At 38.8% G+C, this 21,792-nt stretch overlaps 1 protein-coding gene across 3 annotated transcripts; it reads right to left on the bottom strand.

The window, feature by feature from the left end:
* Positions 1 to 139: 139 nt before the first annotated feature.
* Positions 140 to 20,477, bottom strand: LOC122662232. 3 transcript variants are annotated; one of them, XM_043857810.1, is made up of 11 exons: positions 19,793 to 20,477; positions 19,248 to 19,290; positions 19,070 to 19,148; positions 18,930 to 18,975; positions 18,750 to 18,848; positions 7,442 to 7,510; positions 7,026 to 7,359; positions 6,782 to 6,939; positions 5,347 to 6,326; positions 1,463 to 1,469; positions 140 to 153 (listed from the first exon to the last, which is right to left on the bottom strand). In XM_043857810.1, the coding sequence occupies exons 1-9, from the start codon at positions 20,300 to 20,302 to the stop codon at positions 5,376 to 5,378; spliced, it is 2,289 nt and encodes a 762-aa protein (XP_043713745.1). In that variant the 5' UTR covers positions 20,303 to 20,477; the 3' UTR covers positions 140 to 153; positions 1,463 to 1,469; positions 5,347 to 5,375. The 3 variants fall into 3 exon arrangements, with proteins under 3 accessions (XP_043713745.1, XP_043713744.1, XP_043713746.1); XM_043857809.1 differs by lacking the exons at positions 140 to 153; positions 1,463 to 1,469 and having other exon boundaries at positions 5,126 to 6,326; XM_043857811.1 differs by lacking the exons at positions 140 to 153; positions 1,463 to 1,469 and having other exon boundaries at positions 5,126 to 6,326; positions 6,782 to 6,924.
* Positions 20,478 to 21,792: the final 1,315 nt, after the last annotated feature.

The raw sequence follows: 21,792 nt of genomic DNA, 5'->3' as shown, positions 1-21,792 counted from the left end.
AACTGTTTGAAAGAGAGTCCATGGGGGAAGGAATAGGTTTTGCACAGCTGAACCACAGGTACTAACACAAGAAAGAAAGTCGCTAGGGTTGTGGAAGGTTTAACCATCCATCCTCTGAAATCGAACATAAAAAGAGACTCAAAAGAAGAAAGACTAACCGAGTGACCTTCAGCAGAGCCACAAGAATTGAGACAAAAAAAAAGCATGGGAAGCAGGTTATAAGCTCGATGATGAACACACGCATAGAGAAAAATGAAGAACTGGTATAGGCTTGATGATGAGCGCATGCATATAATAAATATGAGTAGTAGGGAAATCCAGTACAAATATTTACTATAGGTGGATAGAACTCCTCGAAGGGCACAACCATAATAAATTATAACAGAAGTGGAACCCAAACTACCATCCAAGCAATGAAGGAGAAGAGGAAAGGACTCACTGCGCATGCGAATTTCTGAAGCACCCAAAAGATCTTGAAATTAATAGAATGCCTCCATAAAACCCAAGAGCACAGATAAAACGAAATCCTTGCAAGTTTTAATGCCAGACGGCGGGATCCTTAGTGAGTTCTGCCGGGTTACGATGACATTAAGGTTCTTCTTCAACCGATTGGGTTAGCTGAGGCAGAAAGGAGATATAACCGATAACGAAATCGATCGCAACATGCACCATAATCCTCTAAAAGATATTGAAGAAGACGAGAAAAGGAGAAGATCCACTTGGTGTTGATGAAGAAAACCCGAGCTTGAATCCTAAAGGAGAATATTAACCATCAGATAAGAACTAGGAGAAGGGGAGCCAAATTAAACTCGAGTACCCGGAGAAAGGGGGAGGAAATGCCTAAGAATCTCAGGATTCAGGCGAAGGAAACGGCTGAGATGCCCATCTTGGTAGCTCCGCACAGTTTCCTCTGTTCTTCTGCTCTCCTTTTCTCTCTATCTACTCAGAGCTCAGGTAGGCGAAGAAGAAGAGAGTAGTTTCAGACCCTCTTAGTTTATAGAGGGGAGGGACAAATGTTAGACAAAAAGATGCCTACCTACATCTTCCTCATATCGTACATTCGTACCCTATCGATGATTTGATTAATCCCTATTGAAGTCAAACATGGAGTTATTTTGATGGGACGTAAACCTTAATTCAAGGGATCTTTATCTCCTCAATTTCCTCAATTCCATCTAATACGGGACGAAAATGACCAATCTATATTTTGTCCGAACACACTGCCCCGAGTGAGGTCCACTTCCCTCTATTAGAGAGAATTGAGGAAGTTGACGGACAGGCAAATTGAGGTGATATTTTTCCGTAATTCAGGTGGCAAATTCTATTCTTTACCTTATCTCCTTTTCTTTTGAGAGTTTGAGATGAAATGAAAGTCCAATGCGATCTTTGACCTCTTTTGGTTCTCATAATATCAACTCCGTTGGACGAAGAATTATGAAGATCATTATAAGAATCTGAGCACAAAGGAAGGGGCAAATGCTATCTATAAGATACATAAAATGCGAGAAAAGAGGAGTAATGATTTCAACCATGTTAGATATATTAAAGTGAAGATGGTAAATTATTAATAATGCATCATATCTGATCTGTATCATATCAGATCAGATATGATGCAGGATCAGATAGGAAGGCCAAGGTTTCCTCCATTATCATAGATGAGATTTGGTATCCAAGGTTTTATACTTCCAATAACTTACATGAGGTCTGGTCTACTCTCACTTCCACATTGTTGAGACCAAGAGGAAGTGGTTATTTAGTTTTATTTTATGGCCAAGAAATTCTTTAAAGAATTTCATTTTTGCCTCTATCTGGAATTTGATTAAATCCAAATCTCACAAAGTCTTTTGGCATAGGATTGTGTGGTTTAATTTCAACATTTCCAAACTTGTTTGGCAAGCTCTGGATATTTTTCATCCCTACACAAGAGTTCCTTTATAAAAGAAAAAATTTCTTATCTAATTGTTGCCTATGTTGGAACTCTAAAGAAAATGTGGATCACCTATTCTTTTCTTGTTCATTTTCCAAATCTGTTTGGAATGGGATTCTTAGTAAGTGTTGGTCACAATATTGTAATATCCTCTCCTTTCAAAGAAAATGAAGGTGAATTTTAAAAAAGTTTAGTAGTAAAACAATCTCTAACAGTATTAATAAGTTTGTTTTTTGCGATGTGATTTATCATATTTGATGGGAAAGAAATAAAAGAAGATAGACCTCCACTTCGTGTACTATAGAATAGATATTATGGGAAGTCATCTCCTTTGAAATTAGAAACAAACTCCTTTCCATTCGTTCGAAGAGCTAATACACATTAAGGAACAGATATACTTTGCCTCTTGTTGGGACTTCCCACTCATTTCTTTCCCATCCTTGATTTTTTGATGTATCATCATTTTAATAGTGTTTATGCCCCACCTTGGCTTTTGGTGTAACATCCTTTTATTGATGTTTTACTTCTCCCCGAATTTTGATGTCATCTTTTTTTTGTTGTTTTGGCAATTAAATAGGGATTACATATTTGTCCTGTCATTCGACACTGTCTTTAATATATGCTTTTTCTCTTAATTAATTTTCTATTCACTGAAAAAAAAAATAAGAGATGAAAAAATTATTTCTACATCCAATTAAATGATGACATTTCAAGTTATATCTCCCGGAAGGCTCATTACCCATTAAGAGACCACATGTCATAGATATATAGAAAAAATTAAAGCGACTGAAGTAAAAGAAACTTTAAGTAGGATGAAAGTAAGCAAGGCACCAAGTCCAGATGGAGTTCCAATAGAAGTGTAAAAAAGTTTATACATCTATGATTTGTCTTGGCTAACCAAACTGTTTAATAATTTTTTGAGCACAAGAAAGTGTTAGATGAATGGAAACGAAAGATTGTGGTTCCGATTTATAAAAATAAATGGGTTACTTTCAGATCCGCAATAACTATAAAAGCATAAAACTAATGATTCATACTATGAAATTATATGAGAAAGTTATTGAAACTCGCTCGAGACAATAAAAAAAAATACTACTATTACAAAGAATCAATTTGGTTCTCCATGACAAAAGCTATTTACTTACATAGGAGACTGATGGAAAATTTTAAAGATTGTCAATATGGTTTTTATTGACTAAGAAAAATTTTAGGATAGAACGCTAGAGAATTAATCTGGCAAGTAGTAAAGAAGAAAAATGTTAAGTAAATATGTGAGACATAATTAAAATATAGTAGTGTGGCGACTAGTGTAAGAATTCTGGGAGTCAAGGTAGTGAATTCCCAATTACAAGTTACAACTGGATTACATCAAGGATCAACTTTAAACCTTAATTTATTTGCGCTTATCATAGATGATTTAGCCAGAGACATTTAAGATTAGATTCCATGTTGTATGTGTTTTGCTCATGTTCAATGGAAACTTTTAGATGCTCTTGCACGGAGGATTGATTTGATTCAGATTAAAGTAGCTAGGAGAATCAAGGGTAGACCTAAAATGACCTTAAGAGAAGTGGAGAAGAAAAAGACATGTACAGGTTTAAGTCTTGCAACAAATATGACCTTAAATAGAGTTGATTGAAAGAAAAGTAACTAACGATCAATATACGGTTGAGTTGTTGGATATGGTAATTTAATTAGTGTTGAAATTGGTATCACTCTTTTTTGCATCTCATGCAAATTTCAATCAAATGGTTGACATATGCCATCAAATTTAATAATTCACTTATTTAAGTAAATCCTCGTCCATACAAAAGTTGAATTGGTAAACTATAATCCACGTCCGACACAGAAAATATCATCCATGTACCAAAGAAATAGGGTTATGGCCAAAAAATCCCAAGTAATGATGGCATGTTAGCAACGTTTTTAATAAAATAAAAAAGGAAGGAGAATGCTGGAACAGTGGAACTATCATCCAATACTTTCGTACACTTCTTTGTCTAGGTGCAGGAGCCAGGGTGGGCTACACGACCAGGTAACACTCTTTTCCTCAAATGAAAAATATAAAAAAAAAAATGTTTGCTGCCCGGTCTCGTGACTCCTACACCAATGCAAGAGCTAATGTGGGGTGAACAGGGCATCCAATAGGAGGGATAGGACAGTTATTTCATCCTGCCTGCTTTTTGTGTGGGCATAGGAGAACACGACCAGACAGCGTTAATTTCAAATAAGGCGAAATGAATGAGATGGTGCAGTTCTTGCGTCCCATTTGTTCCACATGGCACACAAATTGGGATAGGGCTCCTCTGGGGCGTGGCAGGGGGTCCGGCGTGCATCGGACGGCCCTGCTGCCCCGAGCACCCAGCCCAACACAAGGATGGTATATTGGGCTATGTGTCCAGGGCAGCAAGGCCATCTGATGTGTGTGGGATGCCTTGACACACCACAGAGGATCCTTCTAGTTGGGAAGCCTCTAATAATCCACGGTCTTATAGAGTACAACTATTAAAGCCGCATTCCCTCTGGTGAACTTTCCACCAAACTGCAATTTTGTGCTCTTTCGTGGACCAAGATCCTCTACAGTACCGGTGGGGCAGCGGTGCACATCCGACGACACAGCAGAAGCCAAATAACACACATGGCAAACATGGCCTCTGTTGTGCTGCCGGATATGCACCGCCGCCTTGCCGATACTACAAAGGATTTTAATACGCTCTTTTGCACCCGAACGCATGGATCAGATGCGCCAGCTACAGACCAATTGAGCAATTCTATACAGTCGAATGGGAAGAGAATTTTTTTCTTTTTTAGGTAAGTAAAGGATTTTATTGAAAACCTCTAGAGGTGTCAAGGGACTCAAGTCATAACTCCGACACTTGGACTGTAATATCATACTGGATTGAACTTGGCACTCAAACATCAGGGCACTTCACCCTCCTCTTCCACACTCCCATTAGTTGGGTGTGGGGATTGCATTACACGCTGGCGGCAGCGCGGGCACGCCCCAACACCCCCCCCCCCCTCTCTAACCAAAACCTTGGCCTAAACTCATTCCTATATCAACATGCCTACATGGCATCTCATAAATTTGAATTCACTACTATGGATTAGTCAATCTGAGTTATCAAAGTCTGTTATTTACAAAACTAGTAGCTTGCAACCAAAAACCTTGAATCACAAAACTTAACTCTATAAATAATACAAATGGAACTTTTCTTTTTTTCTTGGGCTTTCCCTCTGTTAAATTTTGATCCCATAGATTAGAATACATTAATCTGTACAAACTTCCTCCTCCCCCACTACTCTTTTACAACACAATTGTGTGCGACTATGCTCTACCAGCTTATCTAAAGAGAGCTTCTATTCCTCTCCATTACCAGGAGCTCCAACTCCTAATAATTGTAAAAAACATTAAAAACAAAAGAAAAGAAGAATAACTGAATGATCCTCAGAGCTGCAATGCCAGATCTGGCTGCGGTGATTCAACCGGCACACTAGAACTTGAAGACCCTGGTGAATGAAATCTAACATTCAGGTCAGGAGGAACCGAATCTATTTTCTGGTGCACTGACAATCCCCCCCATGATGGCGGATGCAGCCCCATTCCAGGTACTAATTGTGATTCTTGGCAGGAATTCAGCAATACATCCCCAGAATTTACTGTATTTGAAGCCCTCGACAACTTGTCAGATTCTGAATGGCCAACAGGTTTTGGATGCACAAAATTGTTGCTTCTGGCAACTGTTCCTAGCATTCCTGAAGCCATTGCAGCCTCTGAACCAAAGCTCCCAGCCAGCCTACCTGGCCTTGCCAATTTCCCCATCTGGGGTGAAAGGTTAAACCCAAATTCACCACTACAACCATTCATAGTATAGTGGATTAGGTGACTCTGATGAATTTGAAAGGGAGGTCTAGGCCTGATTGCACCAACACTGCTATTCAGTAAACTGAATCCACTGTCATAATTTGATCCTCTAGCAGCTTCTCCTTCTGCTGTAGTTGGTTCAGGAGTTCTAATCTTGACTGCAGAAGAAGTGGCAGAAGATGGAAGGGGAAGCTTGCTGTGAATGCCATCTGACAAAGAGTTTGAAGAATTCTTTTCTGATGTTTTTTCTCCCTCAGGCTCAACTTCGTGAGAGATAGTAGCTGACATTGAGATCTTGGGTAGTGGAGAGGGCTGCGGTAGCAGACGCGCAGGTGGTGGTGCTTGTACTTGTGGCTGTGGCCGTGGCCATGGCTGTGGGGTGTCATTTTCTCCTACCCAACCAGGACCAAAATTCAATCCAGCTGGCAATGCCCTTTCAATCTTCTGGGAGGCAATTTTCCAAGCAACAGGCCCAAGATTTGCAGCAAAGCGAGCTAGGCTCCTTGCATAACTATATTCAGCTTGAAGCCCCACCTGATTCAGATGAAGCAAAGCCCACAATACAGACATTCATTCAGGTCACAAGAATGAAAATGAGAAAATAGAGTATAGATGCACTAGCAGGTGCAATTGAAGAATCTCTAATTCAATAAGGTCTTGAAACAGTATCCCTGAGTCTAATGTAACGGAATGATTCCAATAAATTTCCAATCAAGTCTTTCCTGCAACTGTTTGCAATGTAACTATTGCTTTCCTCTGTCCCAAATAGTGAAAATACCAATGGTTATGAAGTTTACATAGGAAATCATCTAGATGGGACCTATGAATGACAGCTCCCAACAGTTACTGATGAACCTTCTTATCAGTACCAGTGGGTAGCTTCAATTTCCTGAAAAACAAAAAAGGTCGTACCCAGTGCACAAGGCTCCCACGTTTGGCAACTTCAATTCCCTATGTGTGAGAAATAAAAGAAGAATAACTTCACTTACAGTCATTAGCTGCTTTGGTTCCCCGTCAAAGGCAGTAAACACTGATGGCTTGCAACCAACAGCCAATGGATGGAATTGCTTGTAGGTGTTGCGCCTGTTTTCATCTAAAACAAACTGTTTCTTCCCATACTTCACTGACATACCTTTCAACCCAGATCCTACAAACAGAGATAAGTGCATCAAGAGAATGCAACCAGCAAGAAACAGGGATATAACATTTGACCACATACTTGAAGACTCAGACCTGGAAATTCATCATTCTTCTCAGACTTCCGCTCAGCCAGCCAACCAGTATAAGCTTCAGTGCTCCGAGACCCATGGAAAATCCTCCCTGACACATCAGAAAGCCCAGACCTATCTGAAATTGGCCAGATGGCAGTGTCTCCCGCAGTAGCAAGAGTAGCATCAGAGGAAAATTCAGAGCCAGCACGCTCAAAATAAGGCCTTCCTGGAGGCTTTTTCAGGTGTTTGGTCGGTGGTCTACCTCTCCTCACTACTCTGGGTTCTGGTTCGTTATCTTCACTATCTTGCCTCAAATTCTCAAAATCCTTTTTTGCCACCTCTTGCATGGAGCGTGCCTGGGAGAACGAGAAGTATTTTGAAATGTTGCTCACAAATATAGTCTGAATTTGATATAATGCAATTGGTTTAGACTTGTACCTGTCTGTAGTAAATGGTATCTGGTGAATTATACCGCATCGCATTTGAACAGATCAAGAAGACATCTTTCTGCATGATAAACCCATTAAAGAAAATGTTCAACAACTTATTTTCTACTATTTTGAGGAAAAGGAAAGTTTTATCCCTCCAGTAGTGATTAGAAAGAGAGCCAGAGCACCTTTAAATTAAATAATGGGCTCCACCTAATATTTGGATTATCATAGGATGGCATAATAGTAAATGTCATCCATTTGAAAGAAGAAACCATAATATAGGCATCACGCAAAACATATCAGAGAGACAGTAATCAAAATATTTATTGTTTAATCCCCCTATGTGAGAGAGAATGGCATACCCATCAGACAGGCACACATGCCCACAAAGACACATATTCCCAGAACCTCCATCATGGTCTCAAAGATTGTGGAGAATCTTGTTCAGGTAATGCAAAAACAAGCAGACTACAAGGTTCAAGGTCCTATGAGATGAGCATCACTGGCTTAATAGACACGAAAATAAAAGTTAAAAACCAATGCATAGTAGTTCCCAACAAAGAAATAGATTTATGGTTCACTGACTAAAATATATTGTACACAACCAAAATTTCTAATTCAGTTTTTTAGGATAAAACATGCATTGGGGTGCCTACATCAAGTTTGTTAAATCAGGCATAATAATGGAATCCAGATCTCTAGGGCCCACTAGTGACAAAAAGTCAAATCGAATGAGTAGTGCAGTTTCATAAATATTCAGAACAGTTTTGGACCCTTTTAGAAGAGGTAAAAATGAATCGGGGCAAATCAGTAAATAAATACAGAAAAGGATGAATCTGGAATTTTGAAACAAGAATAGCGATGAGCAGGAATAAGTTTAGAAAGTAGGGGGTTTTATGCAAATTATAAGAATTGTCCCAAGGGTAAATATCCAAAGGAGACAGTTTTCCTTCACCACGCGGTGAAGGTTCACCACACCATCCTAGGGTTCACAAACCCCTATAGGGTTTTAGTATGATCCCCAGAACACCCTCGCGATAGCCTCCCGCACACATCTGAAGGCCCACGGTGAATGGGAAGCTGAAAGAAAACTCAGTCCATGTCCAAAAGTTAAAGTCTTCATGATGTAGATCGAATCATGAAGAAGACCAGGGGGAGTACTGTTCGCGTGAACAGTACCACGAGGTACTGTTCATGAGACACTATTCACGTGAACAGAAAATTGGGGCTGATATGGACAGCTGGCTTAGAGAAGTTGATTTTAGGTGTATTAGACACTTAGTTTCATATTTGAGTTGTCCTAATTAGGAATCCTAGTTAGACTCAAGTTTCTATTTTAAAGGGGATTTTATTCCTAGAAGAAGTCTAAGGTTTTATTATAAATAAGTATGTAGCTGAGCTGGAAAGGGACAGAGAATGAAGAAAAAAGAGCTATCAATGAAGCTGTTAGACGCGGCAACGGTGAGAGGCCATGGGTGAGAGGATGAGAGGCTGAGAGAGCCGACCCTATTCCCCCTTCTATATCCCTTTCTTTTTCTTTTCTATCCTTTGATATTCTTCTTCATATGTAAACAGAAAATATCAATAAAAAAGAGAGTTTCAGTTAATTCAATTCTGTTCTTTTTATTGAGTTGACCCTGCTGCAATCGATCTCCCACTGGCTTCCCTGGTTCAAGGTCGAGTTTGCATTACTTCTTCCCCATTAAAAAGAACCAAATGGAACAACAAGAGTTAGTTCGACTGAGAAAACTCTCATATGTTCTCCAATTGGCCTGAAACTCAAGGGGTGGATCGCTCAGCCCTGATAAACAAAACCAGTCCAGAAATATTATTTTAATGGGGGCTGGAATGGCGTGATGCAGAAACAGAGTATCAACCATAGGTAGGATCACTCTGGCTTAGAAACTCAATATTATCACTAGAATTCAAGAGAAATAGACAAATAAATCTCAGATATGAAATTTCGGGCTAACCCAATCAGTATAATAATCAGAAATGTAGGTGTTAAGCGAGCCGAAAGTTGTTGTGACAAAAGGGTACCATCCACTTGCAGAACAGGTTAGATTAGTGTTTTGCATCAGCCTCTTTTCTAACATTAGGCCCAAAACCTCGCACAAAAAATATCATGAAAAGCTTCTTACCCGAGAGGTTAAGTACCCGAACTACATCTGTAGAGATGAGGTTGGCTTCCGTTCCCATGTTGACAATTGTATGGACTACTGTCGAATCCTCATCATGTAATAGAATACGCTTCTGTCGAAAAACGGGCACCTTCTCTACTAGTCCATTGGAAAATGGAGTAAGACTGGGTTAACTTCGACCTGATCATTAAGATTATAATTGGTGTCATCATTTGAAAGTTAAGGATGTAATCGGATCGAATTCGTATCCGATTATATTCGGACGGATTTGGGATAGTATCCTATTAGTTTTCGCACGGATTCGGATAGTTTCCAAATAGTGACCTTTTTTAATACGGATTCTCCTCCATGGATATGAACGCAGATCGAATACGAATTTTTGACTATCCGTTGACATCTTTACCATTTTGTTGATGAGGGTTAGGGTTGAGACTTGAGAGTTCAGCAACTATCCTTTCTTCTACTGTTCTTAGCCTTTGATTTTCTTAGGTTTTTTACTTTTGATTTTATGTTGTATTTATTTTAAAAGATATGTGATTCCATGTATCACAGTGCATAAACAATATATATAAACCAATAGAAAAATCTAGAAAAAGAATCACATTATCTTAACTTATAAAATTATAAAAATAAGAAAACAAAATCCAATAAGGTAACTTAATCGGATAAACGGACACAAATATATTTCAGACATTCTATTACCGTCGGATTGCTAAACGAATCGGATAATAATCGATAGGATAGGGTGATTATCATATTCATATCCGATTAGTTATTGGACGGATTCGGATTCTTCTAGACGGATACGAATGCTGATCAAATACGGATTTTTGAACAACCGTTGACATCCTTAATTTGAAATGAGAGGATAAGAATAATTATGACACAGGGAGTAGTTCTTTGTGGGGGAGCGCAGGGGACACATACACGCAGCAGCCAATGAGAGCGCGTGCGCTGGCATCTCGAGGGGTGGGGTGGTCATTTTGCCCCCCAAGGGTGTGGCCTGCAACCCTCCCCCCCCCCCCCCCCAACAAAGAACATTTTCCCTTATGACAAGTCATTATTGCTACTCTTCTCTATCGATTGCGTCCCAACTACGTTAAAAGAGCGAGTCTTAAGGGGACATCTGCTATCGAAGTGACCTTTTCTCACCACAATTGGATAGTGATACACAATGTTTTTCAGGCACTCGTTACCCTTGGAGACCTCTGGCAGTATGGCGTCTTGACTTCAACCTTGCAAAGCTTAATCTTTGGTGGCGGCCAGTTAGGAGAAGAGGGGAAATTGATAGAAATCAGAGTTGCAGGGGGGGGGAAGAGAGAAGTAATCGCATAAGAAAGGGGGGGAGAAGGAACGCACAAATCAGCCACACAGGCTCTTCACAAACACAAACTCAATTCATCTTTTCAATCTATTCAATGATGGGGAGTTACACCATATATAAAGAGAAATAAAAGATGAACTCTCTAACTAATAAACTAATTCAAATAAGGAAATTGGGAAACCAAATATCCTACGTAGCTAACTTCTAAAATAAAGAGAATAAAATAAACTAAAAGACATTATTTCCCCAAATGACATAAATACCTAAAATCCTACTAAATTCTAAAAACTCAATCTGGACCCGGTTTGTCTCCATCTAGATACCCAATTGGGTTTGGGTCGATCCAAGGTAGTGTATCTACATCAATTCCCTGGTGTTAAGAAAAACTCACCCACGAGTTTTGTAGAATGGTAGAAATAACAGCTCACGAGTGGGAGCCATCGGTTCCATGTCTACAACTTAAGAGAATCCAAAATATGAAGCTTTGGGGTTGCATCCATGTTAGGGAAATCATGGGAAAGAACGAACTCATGATGGGGAATGGCTTTCACTGCATTGGATTCCGTCGTCACCTGATCCACGATCTTCTCGCCTTCCCTTGCCACTATTGGCTGTTCTGGTAGAGGTTGTATCACTGATGCTGCCTCTTTTGTCTTAGAACAAACGTCTTCAACTAACACATGGAGAATGAATGTCTGGGGCATGCATAGTTATCAAGGCGTCACCAAGGCGTCCAGGCTCCTTGGATGCCTTTGGCACCATGGCGGGCGCCTTGCCGCCATGGCTATGTCGCCTTGATTTTTTACCGTCTAAAACGCCATGGACGCCTTCCCGCCTTGATAACTATGGCAGCATGTGAAAAGGATGTAAGGTACAAAAGTTTCCATCACAATCAATGATGCCTTTTCGTTCTTCTAGCCATTCACAATCCAATTTAGGATCTATAAAAAAAGGCGGATTATTCTCAATCAGATGGTTTGGGACTCCACCAACAATGCAACAAACAGGGTCGAGCTTGCTTATTGTACCTTTATTGATATTGAATTATTGAAAAAATCCGAGATTCTTTCCTATTTCTTCCTTATTTATTCCAATCCACATTTTTTTATTCTATCTATATAGATTATATGTGTAGTGCCAATCCAACACAAGTCTTTATATATATATATATAAATAAAATATATTTTTTTTATTTAATTCAATTGCTTTTTGTTAACACGCCGAGGAGAATCAAACACTTCACAATGAGCACCATCACAATAATAAGAAACGGAGAATTCGATGAATATATAATCCTCAGAGTGAATAATAATCTGATCATTCTTTGATAACATCTCGACCACAAATTGTGAGACGAAATTGTTGCTTTGCCCTTCATCAATAAACAACATAGCAAGCTTTCCATTGGGCAAACACACTCTAAATTTGAACACAAAAGGGTCCATGGCCAGCTTGTAATTGAAGGAATCTTAAAGAGTTACTAAGGCAGACTAGAAAAAAGGTGTGATGAATAATAAAAATTAAATGATAAAGACTCACTTGGAAATAAAAGACACACTAATGACAAAAGAATATAAGAGAAAGAGAGGGGTTGTTTAGGAAATAAAAAAGAAAAGATAATAGAAGGAGAAAAAAAAAAAAGCACTAAACTGGGGAAATATAGGATCCACTTCCCTGATGTACAGTCGTTCATTTCCTTTTAATATAAATTTCTCTTTTTCATATAAAAATAGGGGGTAATATAGGGAATATGGGGTTTAAAATGAAAAGTCGTGGGTTTTGGCTTGGGTTACCGATTGCAACCTCCTACTTGGAGTCTGCTACTCCAGAGAGGGAAACAACGACAGAGGAGGTCGACACAATGAAGATGATGCAAGGGTCTTGATCGACCGAGGAATTCAGATGCCGAAGAGATTCTGTCCTCCAGAGAATGATGTCAAACCAGTAGCGGTGGGTCTTCTGAAGCCAGGTATGTAATTTTTTTTCCTTTTTTTTTCGGTTCTTGTTGTCTCTTGCTCAATCTTCTCTTCCTCTTCACTCTTTTTTTTCTTTAGGTTCAATACCTTGTGCTCTCTCTGCTCTTCTTTCTCTTTTTTTTTTAGGGGGTTCTGGTTGCTACTAGCAGGACCCTAACGGGGTTTTATCGAAGTATCAGTGGAGGAAAAGGGGGGTCAGTGGGGGTTTCCTGTGGATATCGAAGGGTGGGGTTTGGGTTTCTGGAAACTTGAAGGGACGATATCTCTGGGTTTTGCTATGTGGAATCAATGGTGGTGGAGTTTTGCCGTAGAAAAAAAGAGGGACAGTTGCGATTTGGGTTTTTGTCTTTTTTTTTTCACAGTTGCTGGTCGTATGGCAGAAACAGTTACAGGGAGAGAAGAAGAATGAGGTGAGAGAAGGGAATGAGAGAGGTTGATGGTGTAAGGAGATGAATCCTTCGGCTCTGATACCAAATTGGTGGAGGGCCGATTAGGAGAAGAGGGAAAATTGGTAGAAATCAGAGTTGCAGGGGGGAAAAGAGAAGAAATCGCATAAGAAAGAGGGGGGAGAAGAAACGCACAAATCAGCCACACAGGCTCTTCACAAACACAAACTTAATTTATCTTTTCAATCTATTCAACGATGGGGAGTTACACCATAAGAGAAATAAAAGACTCCTAAAATTAAAGACTAACTCTCTAACTACGAAACTAATTCAAATAAGGAAACTACGAACAATTGGGAAACCAAATATCCTACGTAGCTAACTTCTAAAATAAAGAGAATAAAATAAAAGACATTATTTTCCCCAAATAACATAAATTCCTAAAATCCTACTAAATTCTAAAAACTCAATCTGGACCCGGTTCATCTCCATCTGGATACTCAACTGGGTTTGGGTCAGTCCAAGGTAGTGTATCTGCATCAATCTTCAATTTTAGGTGCATACCTATAAACTGAAGAAGTCTTGATCATTTCCTTCAAATGCCTGTACTTTTTCAGCGGTCTTAGCAAATGCAGCTGCCACATCGACTGATCTAGAGTCCCCATTGGCAAACTCTAACCAGATCTTTGTGTACAGCCCACTGACATACCTCAATACCCGTTGTTGAGCTGTCTCTTGGAGTCTGCATCTGGACAACAATTTGTGGAACTCCATAGTATATAGTATCCACACTTCTACAACCTTGATGAAAGTTAACAATCTTATGGAAGAGCCTCTTTTACAATTAGGAGGAACAAATTTCACATTCAACTTTTGTTTCATAACCTCTCAATTTATAACGGGTCTAAATCCCCCGATAAACTATGACTAAAGCACATCATCCCGCTATGAATAAGCATACCCAATGAATTTGGTGAGGATATGCTCGCAATTCTTGTCATCTGGAAAGGACTTGTAGGCAAAATCCTCTTGACTTTAGTCAACTAGTCAAGAAAATCCTCGATTCCCTTCTTGCCGTCGAACTCTGAAACCTCAACCTTGATGCCATAACCTGTCTAAAAACTTTTGTTTGATATGTTGGGGAATAAATGGCTCAGGTTGCTATCTCGGGAGCGTATCTATAATTCATAGAATCCCAAATTGAGGAACTGGTGTAGATGGCCCTGAATCATCTCGCCTGTTAAATCTCTTCATGAAGGCAAGAATCTCAGTAAAAGTCTTAAGATTAATTTCACTCAGCCAAAGTTTCTGCCATTAACTTGTGTCTTCCATGAACTTGTCAAGTTTTGCTTCACTCCTCAGCTGGTTTTCCTGTAATTCCTTGTACAGCTTGTGAAGCTCAGAATTAGTGATATAAGAGGGTCTTGTCATGGTTAGATTCAGCTCCAATACCGATGAATGCAATCTCAGGTTTTGAACCCTTAAATTTGGATCGCTATGGGCCCACTAGTGACAAACAGGTCAAATCGAATGAGCAGTGGCAGTTTCATAAATATTCAGAACAGTTTAGGACCCTCTTTGAAGAGGTAAATATGAATTGGGGAAAATCTGTGAATAAAATAAAACTTAGAGAAAAGGATAAATCTGGAATTTTAAAATAAGAATGGGGATGACCAGGAATAAATTTAGAAAGTAGGGGGTTTTGAGCAAATTATAAGAACTATCCATAAGGGTAAAATATCAAAACAGAAAATCTCCTTCCTCGTTAAACAGAACCCAACAGCAGAACAAGAATTATTTCAACTGAGAAAACTCTCATATGTGCTCCAATTGCCCTGAAACTTAAGGGGTGGAATTGCCCAGACCTGATGAGCAAAACCAGTCCAGAAATATTATTTTAACGTGGACTGGAATGGTCCAATGAACAGTTTCAGTAAGAAAACCCAGAAACAGAGTATCAACCACAGGTAGGATTACTCTGGCTTAGAACCTAAAGGTTATCACTAGAATTCAAGAGAAATAGACAAATAAATCTCGTATTATGAAATTTTGGGCAAACCCAATCAGTATATAATCAGATATGTAGGGGTTAGGCTGACTGAAAGTTGTCGTGACAAAAGGATACTGCCCCACTTGCAGAACTGGTTAGATTAGTGTCTTGCAATCTAAAAGCCTAAAAGGCACAATTTGGTGGAAATTTTTCATGGACCATAAGTTTGCAGGGAAAGAATGCAATTTCAAAACCAATTCAGGCAGGTTGATTTCCTGAGAGCAAAATGCCTATAAGATATCAAGGAACATGCCATTAGGATCTTGCACTGTGATCTTTCAAATTCCAAAAAGAAAATTATAAAAGAAGAGTCCTTCTAAGCATCACTATGCCTAGTGAAGTATAACGCCTCACTATTTGCCACTTGGCAATACCTGGGTTAAGTCCATGTGATAGCGGACCCCACATACATCTCAATGGCCAAATTTTAGTCCAAAGTAAGCAAGGAAATTTGCTCAAACTCTGATTCAAAGTTTTAGTAAAATTACAAAAATGACATCTTTTATAATTTTAGCTACTTTACTTATTTTAAGTTGAAATTGCACCAATGAGATGCTTGCCTGGTCACCTTTTGTAATTTTAGCTACTTTACTCATGAGGCAAATAGTGAAGTGCTATACTTTACTAGGCATAGTGATGGGGAAGAAACCCCTAAGAGAAAATTTCATGCCATGTATTCCTTGAATTATCTAGAATGGTGATGCAGATTATAGGGAGGAGATTTGGAGGACATTCTAGAAGATCTAGAGGAGATTTGAGTGGGGAATATTCTGTTAAAGTCTTAAAAACATTCCAACTACTATGGGGACTGTGAGTTTTACTTTGTGGCTTTTTACTTTCTATTTTGTAGGGTTGGATAGATTGCTACAATCCAGCCATTTCTATTTTGCAAAGTTCTACATGGTTTCTATTTTGAAGGAACTAGGAAGATTTGGGTTGTAAGGGATCCTCCTACCATACTAGAGGTTTCCTTTATTGTTAGTTTCTAAATCAGGCCTTGAGTTGCTATTTTTGTGCACCACTGATTTGAAGATTTTGGCCGCTGGATTAATTTGATTTTTATGTATTTTCTACTTACTGAATGGAGCATGTGACTCTAATCTTATGTTGATCTGTTGTGGATGTGAAGATATGTCATTGTTTATATTTCTGAAAACTAGTTTCTATTTTCATTCATTTGCCAATAACTTGGAATCCAACCATTGTATCTTCATCCTAATTTAAGGGATTTAAGCACTATTAGTTACCTACAATTGGCCTTTGTTTGGGGCTAACAGAACCGTAGATTGGGAGTATCTGTGGTGTTACTGTGTTAGCTTGCTGGTTGTGAGTCCTACGATTCTGTTGTGGGTGGGATATTGAACCTGGTCGTTATTGGGCCTTATCCCATTATTTTGGCATCATAACAATGGAGGGGACGGCAAATGAAGTCGAAGGTTGCTGATTTTTACTTCCAACTGAAGGTTGATGGTGTGGATCTGATTCCTCGACTTTTCAAAACTCGAGAACGAGTTCTTCCAAGACAAGGAGAGCTGATGCAGATCATAGGAGGAGATTTGAAGGATGTTTTAGAAGATCTAGAGGACATTTGGAAGATATTCTAGAAGTCCTAAAGGAGATTTGAGTTGAGAATATTTTGTTCAATATGTCAGCTACTATGGGAACTGTGGGTTTCACTTTGTGGCTTCTTATTTTCTATTTTGAGGGTTGGATAGGTATGCTACAATCCAGCCATAGTTTCTAGTTTGTAATGTTCTAGATGGTTTCTATTTAAGGAAGATTTAAGTTGTAAGGGATCGTCCTGCCATACGAAAGGTTTCCTCTATTGTCATTTTCCAAATCTGGCCTGGAGTTGCTATTTTGTGTGCTGCTGGATCAATTTGATTTTTATGAATTGTGTTTACCTATTGAATGGATCATGCGACTATAATCTTATGCTGATCTGTTGTGTGATGTGAAGATATGCCATTGTTTTTTTATTTCAAGTAACAAAGTTTCTAAATATATTTCTTTGCTAGTAACTTGGAGTCCGACCGTTGGATCTTCATCTTACTTAGAGGGATTGAAGTATTTTTATTTACCTACAGATAGCCTGAGTTTGGGGTCCATCGGAACCCTAGATTGGGAGTTATCTGTGGTGTTGTCAGTTTGCTGGTTGCGAGTCCTATGATTCTGTTGTGGGTGGGATATTGAACCTAGTTGCTGTTGGCTCTTATCCCATCAAATGGTACTGAATGCAACTCAAATCATTTTCAACACAATGTGTCAAGAAGGGAACACATGGAAAAAGAATGACAGAGAAAGACAAGGAAAGAAGCTGGCGCAAGTTTAATGAACTAATGAAGTGTAAAAATATTTTACTGGACAGAACAAATATTTTTGTTTTCATATCAGATAAAAATATATCACATTGAAAATAATCCTATCCTAGAAACGATATGAGCATGTCATACTAGAGGTCAAATTCGCGGCCTGGGGGGGGGGAGATTGCAATGTCACATTCTGGTCCAAAATTTCCATGACTTGAGGGAATCCAAATTTATTTTTTATTCAAAAAGAGGTCTCCATATCCAAAAGGAATCTGTCCATAATCTTGCACAATTAGGACTTTTTTACTCCTTCAACCGCCTTTCAGTTTCCTCTGAATTTGCAACCAGGTAATTCCAACTATTTCATTCTCTTCATTAGTAAAGACTAGAGTCAACATAGGGAAATTAGCCTTCAGTCTCATCTTTGGCAGATCGAGTATGAAGGTAAAAATTAAAACTAACGGAAGATAACTTTTAGTTTCATTAGAGAGATGCAACTGACTATAGACCACAAAAAAGTTCAGTGTTCTTTCCTTTTATCTTACTGAGGTTCTTTCCCAAGAACCCATTTGCAAGTCAGTAGCAAATTGATGGTAACAATTGCAAAAATGGCCCTGTTATAATTAAGAGATATAAAGTCTTACTCTGAATGAAGGGTTAGTTAAGACATCTGTGAAGACTCATTGGACCATTGAATAAAAAAGAACACCAAGGACACCCAAAAATTACCAGTCACTCCCTTGTAAAAATATAAAAAGAGATCATTATACACGAACTCACTCAAGCACACTCCCAAGTTTTCTTTTGTCCTTTCCATAGTTTAACAACATTACAACAAAGAGTAGAACATTCGTTAAGGAACAATTGAACTCACATCGACATCCAACAAAATATGTGCTAGTACTATTTGCATCAATCAAAAGGAAAGAATCAGCATAAGAGCCGAGTGCAAAATTCTGAACAATTACTCAATAAAAAACTATTCGAAAATGACCGACATGATTCAATAACCAACCCCCCACCCCCCTTCCTCACTTTTAGACCTTAAAACTGAAAATAAATGTATACACTTTCCAGCCTTGCAATGTTCAACATCAGCTACAGCATTATAGTAAGTACGTTAACTTACCTCAAATTGTTCCAAGTTCGCATAAGCTCCTCCATCCAATTTCTTCCTGACAGTTCCAAAATCCATTGGATGCTCTATGATTTCATGGTAGTCCGGCAGCTACAAAAAGATTTCCTGGTCAAATAAAGGAAAAGATAACTGCTAAATGTTCGAGATAAATGTGTTACTCTCAAAACGCACTTCGTTTGGATCCACTGGATCAGAGAACACTCCATATGTGTCCTTCCTGCACGAAGGATGGCAACCCTCAGTATATTTAGACTCAACTGTCAAACTGGATTGGAGAAAAAGAGGAAAATATCTGAGAAACTACAACGCACTTTTGAAGCCTGTCGAGGATGAACACCAGCAACTTTTTGTCCGGTAAAGGTGTTGTGGGTCCGGACTCCAACCGTGAACCTGTTCAAAAAATTATATAAATATAAAAAAATAATAAATAGAGATTTCCAACTTCCAAGAATGTCTTTTTTAGACAGGAAAACGAGACAGATAGCGAACCTGACTCTTCTTCCCCTTTTGAAACAGACTTCGTTTTATTTCCCTGAAGAATTAGCATTTTTTTTTTTGTCAGATAACCGAAGAATAAACCAGTGGAAAAATGAGCATAGAAGAAGAAAAGACAAAGTTGAAATTTTTTTCAGACAAGATAGTTTTGAGCAAGTAAAAAATTCGATTAAATGCAAATCAAAGTAAAGAAGAAGCAAATGGAGAGATTAAAAATTAAAATAGGAAAGAAATTATCATTCACCCGGTCTTCAAAAAACGCAAAAAAGAAAAAATAACAATCCAATACTTGACCTAGTCAAACACATGTTCCAAAAACCAACGAAAAAGCTCAGAGCGAATTCCAAGGGGAATTCAAATCGACTAAAAAATCTATGAGATTCCGAAACTTAAAATAAATAAACCGAATTGCCCCAAATTCTACGAAAAATTCGGCAAGTTCTAAATCGAGAAAACCCACATTCATAAAAAAACAAACCCAATTCAAAACAAAAAAAGGGAATGTCTCTCTCTCTCAGAACATATCATAAATTCGTCACCTTTTCAGCATCGCCGGGTCCAGATCCGTCACCAACGCCATTAACCCTTCTCTTCTTGAGCAGCGTCTCAGTGTTCTCATCCTCCGCATTCGAATCAGAGCCATAAGAACCAGAATTCAAGGAAGAATTCAAAGAAGATCTGTGTTGCTGATTCGAAGGTAGTCGAAGGACAAACTTGAGCTTCTTTTCCTTGCGCTTACCGTTGGAATCCTCCTCCTCCTCCTCGTTATCGTCATCGTCATCATCACCGGCTTCGGCTCCTTCCGAGGCTGCTGCAGAGATTCCGTCAGGGTAAGGATTACGGCGAGTGAATCGACCATTAGGGTTAGGGTTAGGAGTAGGGACGATAGGTTTTCTGTAATTAGAATTCGAATAAGGGTTAGAATTAGGGTTTTGCTTTTGCTGTTGCTGCTCCTGCTGTTGTTGTTGTTGTCTGAGACTTCGCTTTTGGAGATCTAAAAGAGAGGGTCGTCCTTTCTTCTTCTTCTTCTTCTCCACTACCTTACCCATCGTCTCTCTCTCTCTCTCTCTCTCTTTCTCTCTCTTTCTCTCTCTCTACAAACAGGGGTAATTTTTTTTCTTTAATTTTTTTATTTTAAATTCTACTTACGACCTTTCGGACGTTAGCTTCGCACGAGAGTACTACACGAGTTGGATGGTGTCACGTGCTTACGTCAGCGTCTATGCTTACTATCTAAGATGGCTTGGCACCTATGGTCTGATCTGGATAATTTGATATCTCATTTTCTAAAAGCTATGTACTATCCTAATTCTTCAATTCTATTGGCTTAAGTGGAAGACTCCTTTTGTTATTTTGTTTGCTATGTTGTAGTTTTCCATGTTTCTATAGAGATTGTTTGAGAGGCTCATGTAGTTTTTATTTTGTCTTATGTTTGGTGGTTAGTTGGTTAGAGACATTCTTTTCTCTTGTAAATACCTTTATTGGTCAGAATTTTTTTGATACCAATCTTTTCTAATAAATTGTGTTCTCGTAAAAAACAAAAAATTTGGTTAAAATGGGTCATCAACCAAGTTGAGGGTGGAGAAGTATTCTAAAAGTACTGCGAGTACTTGAAGTCGGCATCTAGTGGTGTATTAGAACTGGAGTGGATGTTGATGTATGGTGTTATAGGTGGGGTCCTATTGCTAAGGTTTTTAAACTAACAACCTCGTGTCCACTTGATCTTCTACTTACTAGAGTTGCACACCTACTTGACCATAAAAGTAGATATTGGCGGTGGGATATCTTAGAAGATCTCTTTAATCCTCAAGATGTTAGAGAGATCCTTAAGATATATTTATCTCTCTTTCCAATTGAAGATAAGCTTGAATGCATGGCATGTTGCTAAAAATGGGGTCTTCTCTGTCAGGAGTATTTATCACCTTATCTCCAATAATCTAGCAGTCAAGGAGTTCTCAGAAGCATCATCTTCAAGAGTGCAATATTGGCATAGTATTCTTGATATAGTATGGAAGTGCATATGGTCTTGCTCTACTTTGCCAAAAATCCCCATGTTCTTCAGGCCTTGCAACTGGAGATGCTCTTCGACACAAGAATATGTCAGTCGATTCCATTTGTGGTAGATGCGACAATCAAGAGATGATCTCTCATATTTTATTGGGCTATTCATTTGCCCGTGCAGTATGGCTTGGGAGTGTGATGGGATATATGGCCCGTACTCAAGAGGACCTATGTTTTTCTACATGGATTCTTGCATGGAACTCGTTCTCTGCTCATGGTAAATCATTTAAGAAATAGCTTATTTCAAAGTGCACCTTTTGATGGTATCTATGGTTAAAGTGGAATGACTACATTTCCAATCATGTTGGAAGCCTAAAGATGTGATACGCTTATCCACCCAGGCTATTAGGAGTTCTACAATGCACAATCTAGTGGTGATTGTGAACCAAATTCTATCTTAGACGAAGCTTGTGAGGGAAAGTGTCAATTCTAATCCATATAATTCATCTACTGAGAAAGATCAATTGGATCTCACATC

Source organism: Telopea speciosissima, chromosome 5 (genome assembly GCF_018873765.1).
Source record: "Telopea speciosissima isolate NSW1024214 ecotype Mountain lineage chromosome 5, Tspe_v1, whole genome shotgun sequence".
In the NCBI taxonomy this organism is placed as follows: Eukaryota; Viridiplantae; Streptophyta; class Magnoliopsida; order Proteales; family Proteaceae; genus Telopea; species Telopea speciosissima.
The sequence above is the reverse complement of the archived record's forward strand: the minus strand, read 5'-3'. Positions and strand labels throughout refer to the sequence as shown.

Excerpts from the sequence above, each read along its gene's own strand:
- LOC122662232 (XM_043857810.1), bottom strand. The coding sequence starts at position 20,302 with ATGGGTAAGGTAGTGGAGAAGAAGAAGAAGAAGAAAGGACGACCCTCT. Across the intron at positions 19,291-19,792 it reads GACCCGGCGATGCTGAAAAG|GGAAATAAAACGAAGTCTGT; the intron begins GTGACGAATTTA and ends CTAATTCTTCAG. Across the intron at positions 7,360-7,441 it reads ATACCATTTACTACAGACAG|GCACGCTCCATGCAAGAGGT; the intron begins GTACAAGTCTAA and ends TCGTTCTCCCAG.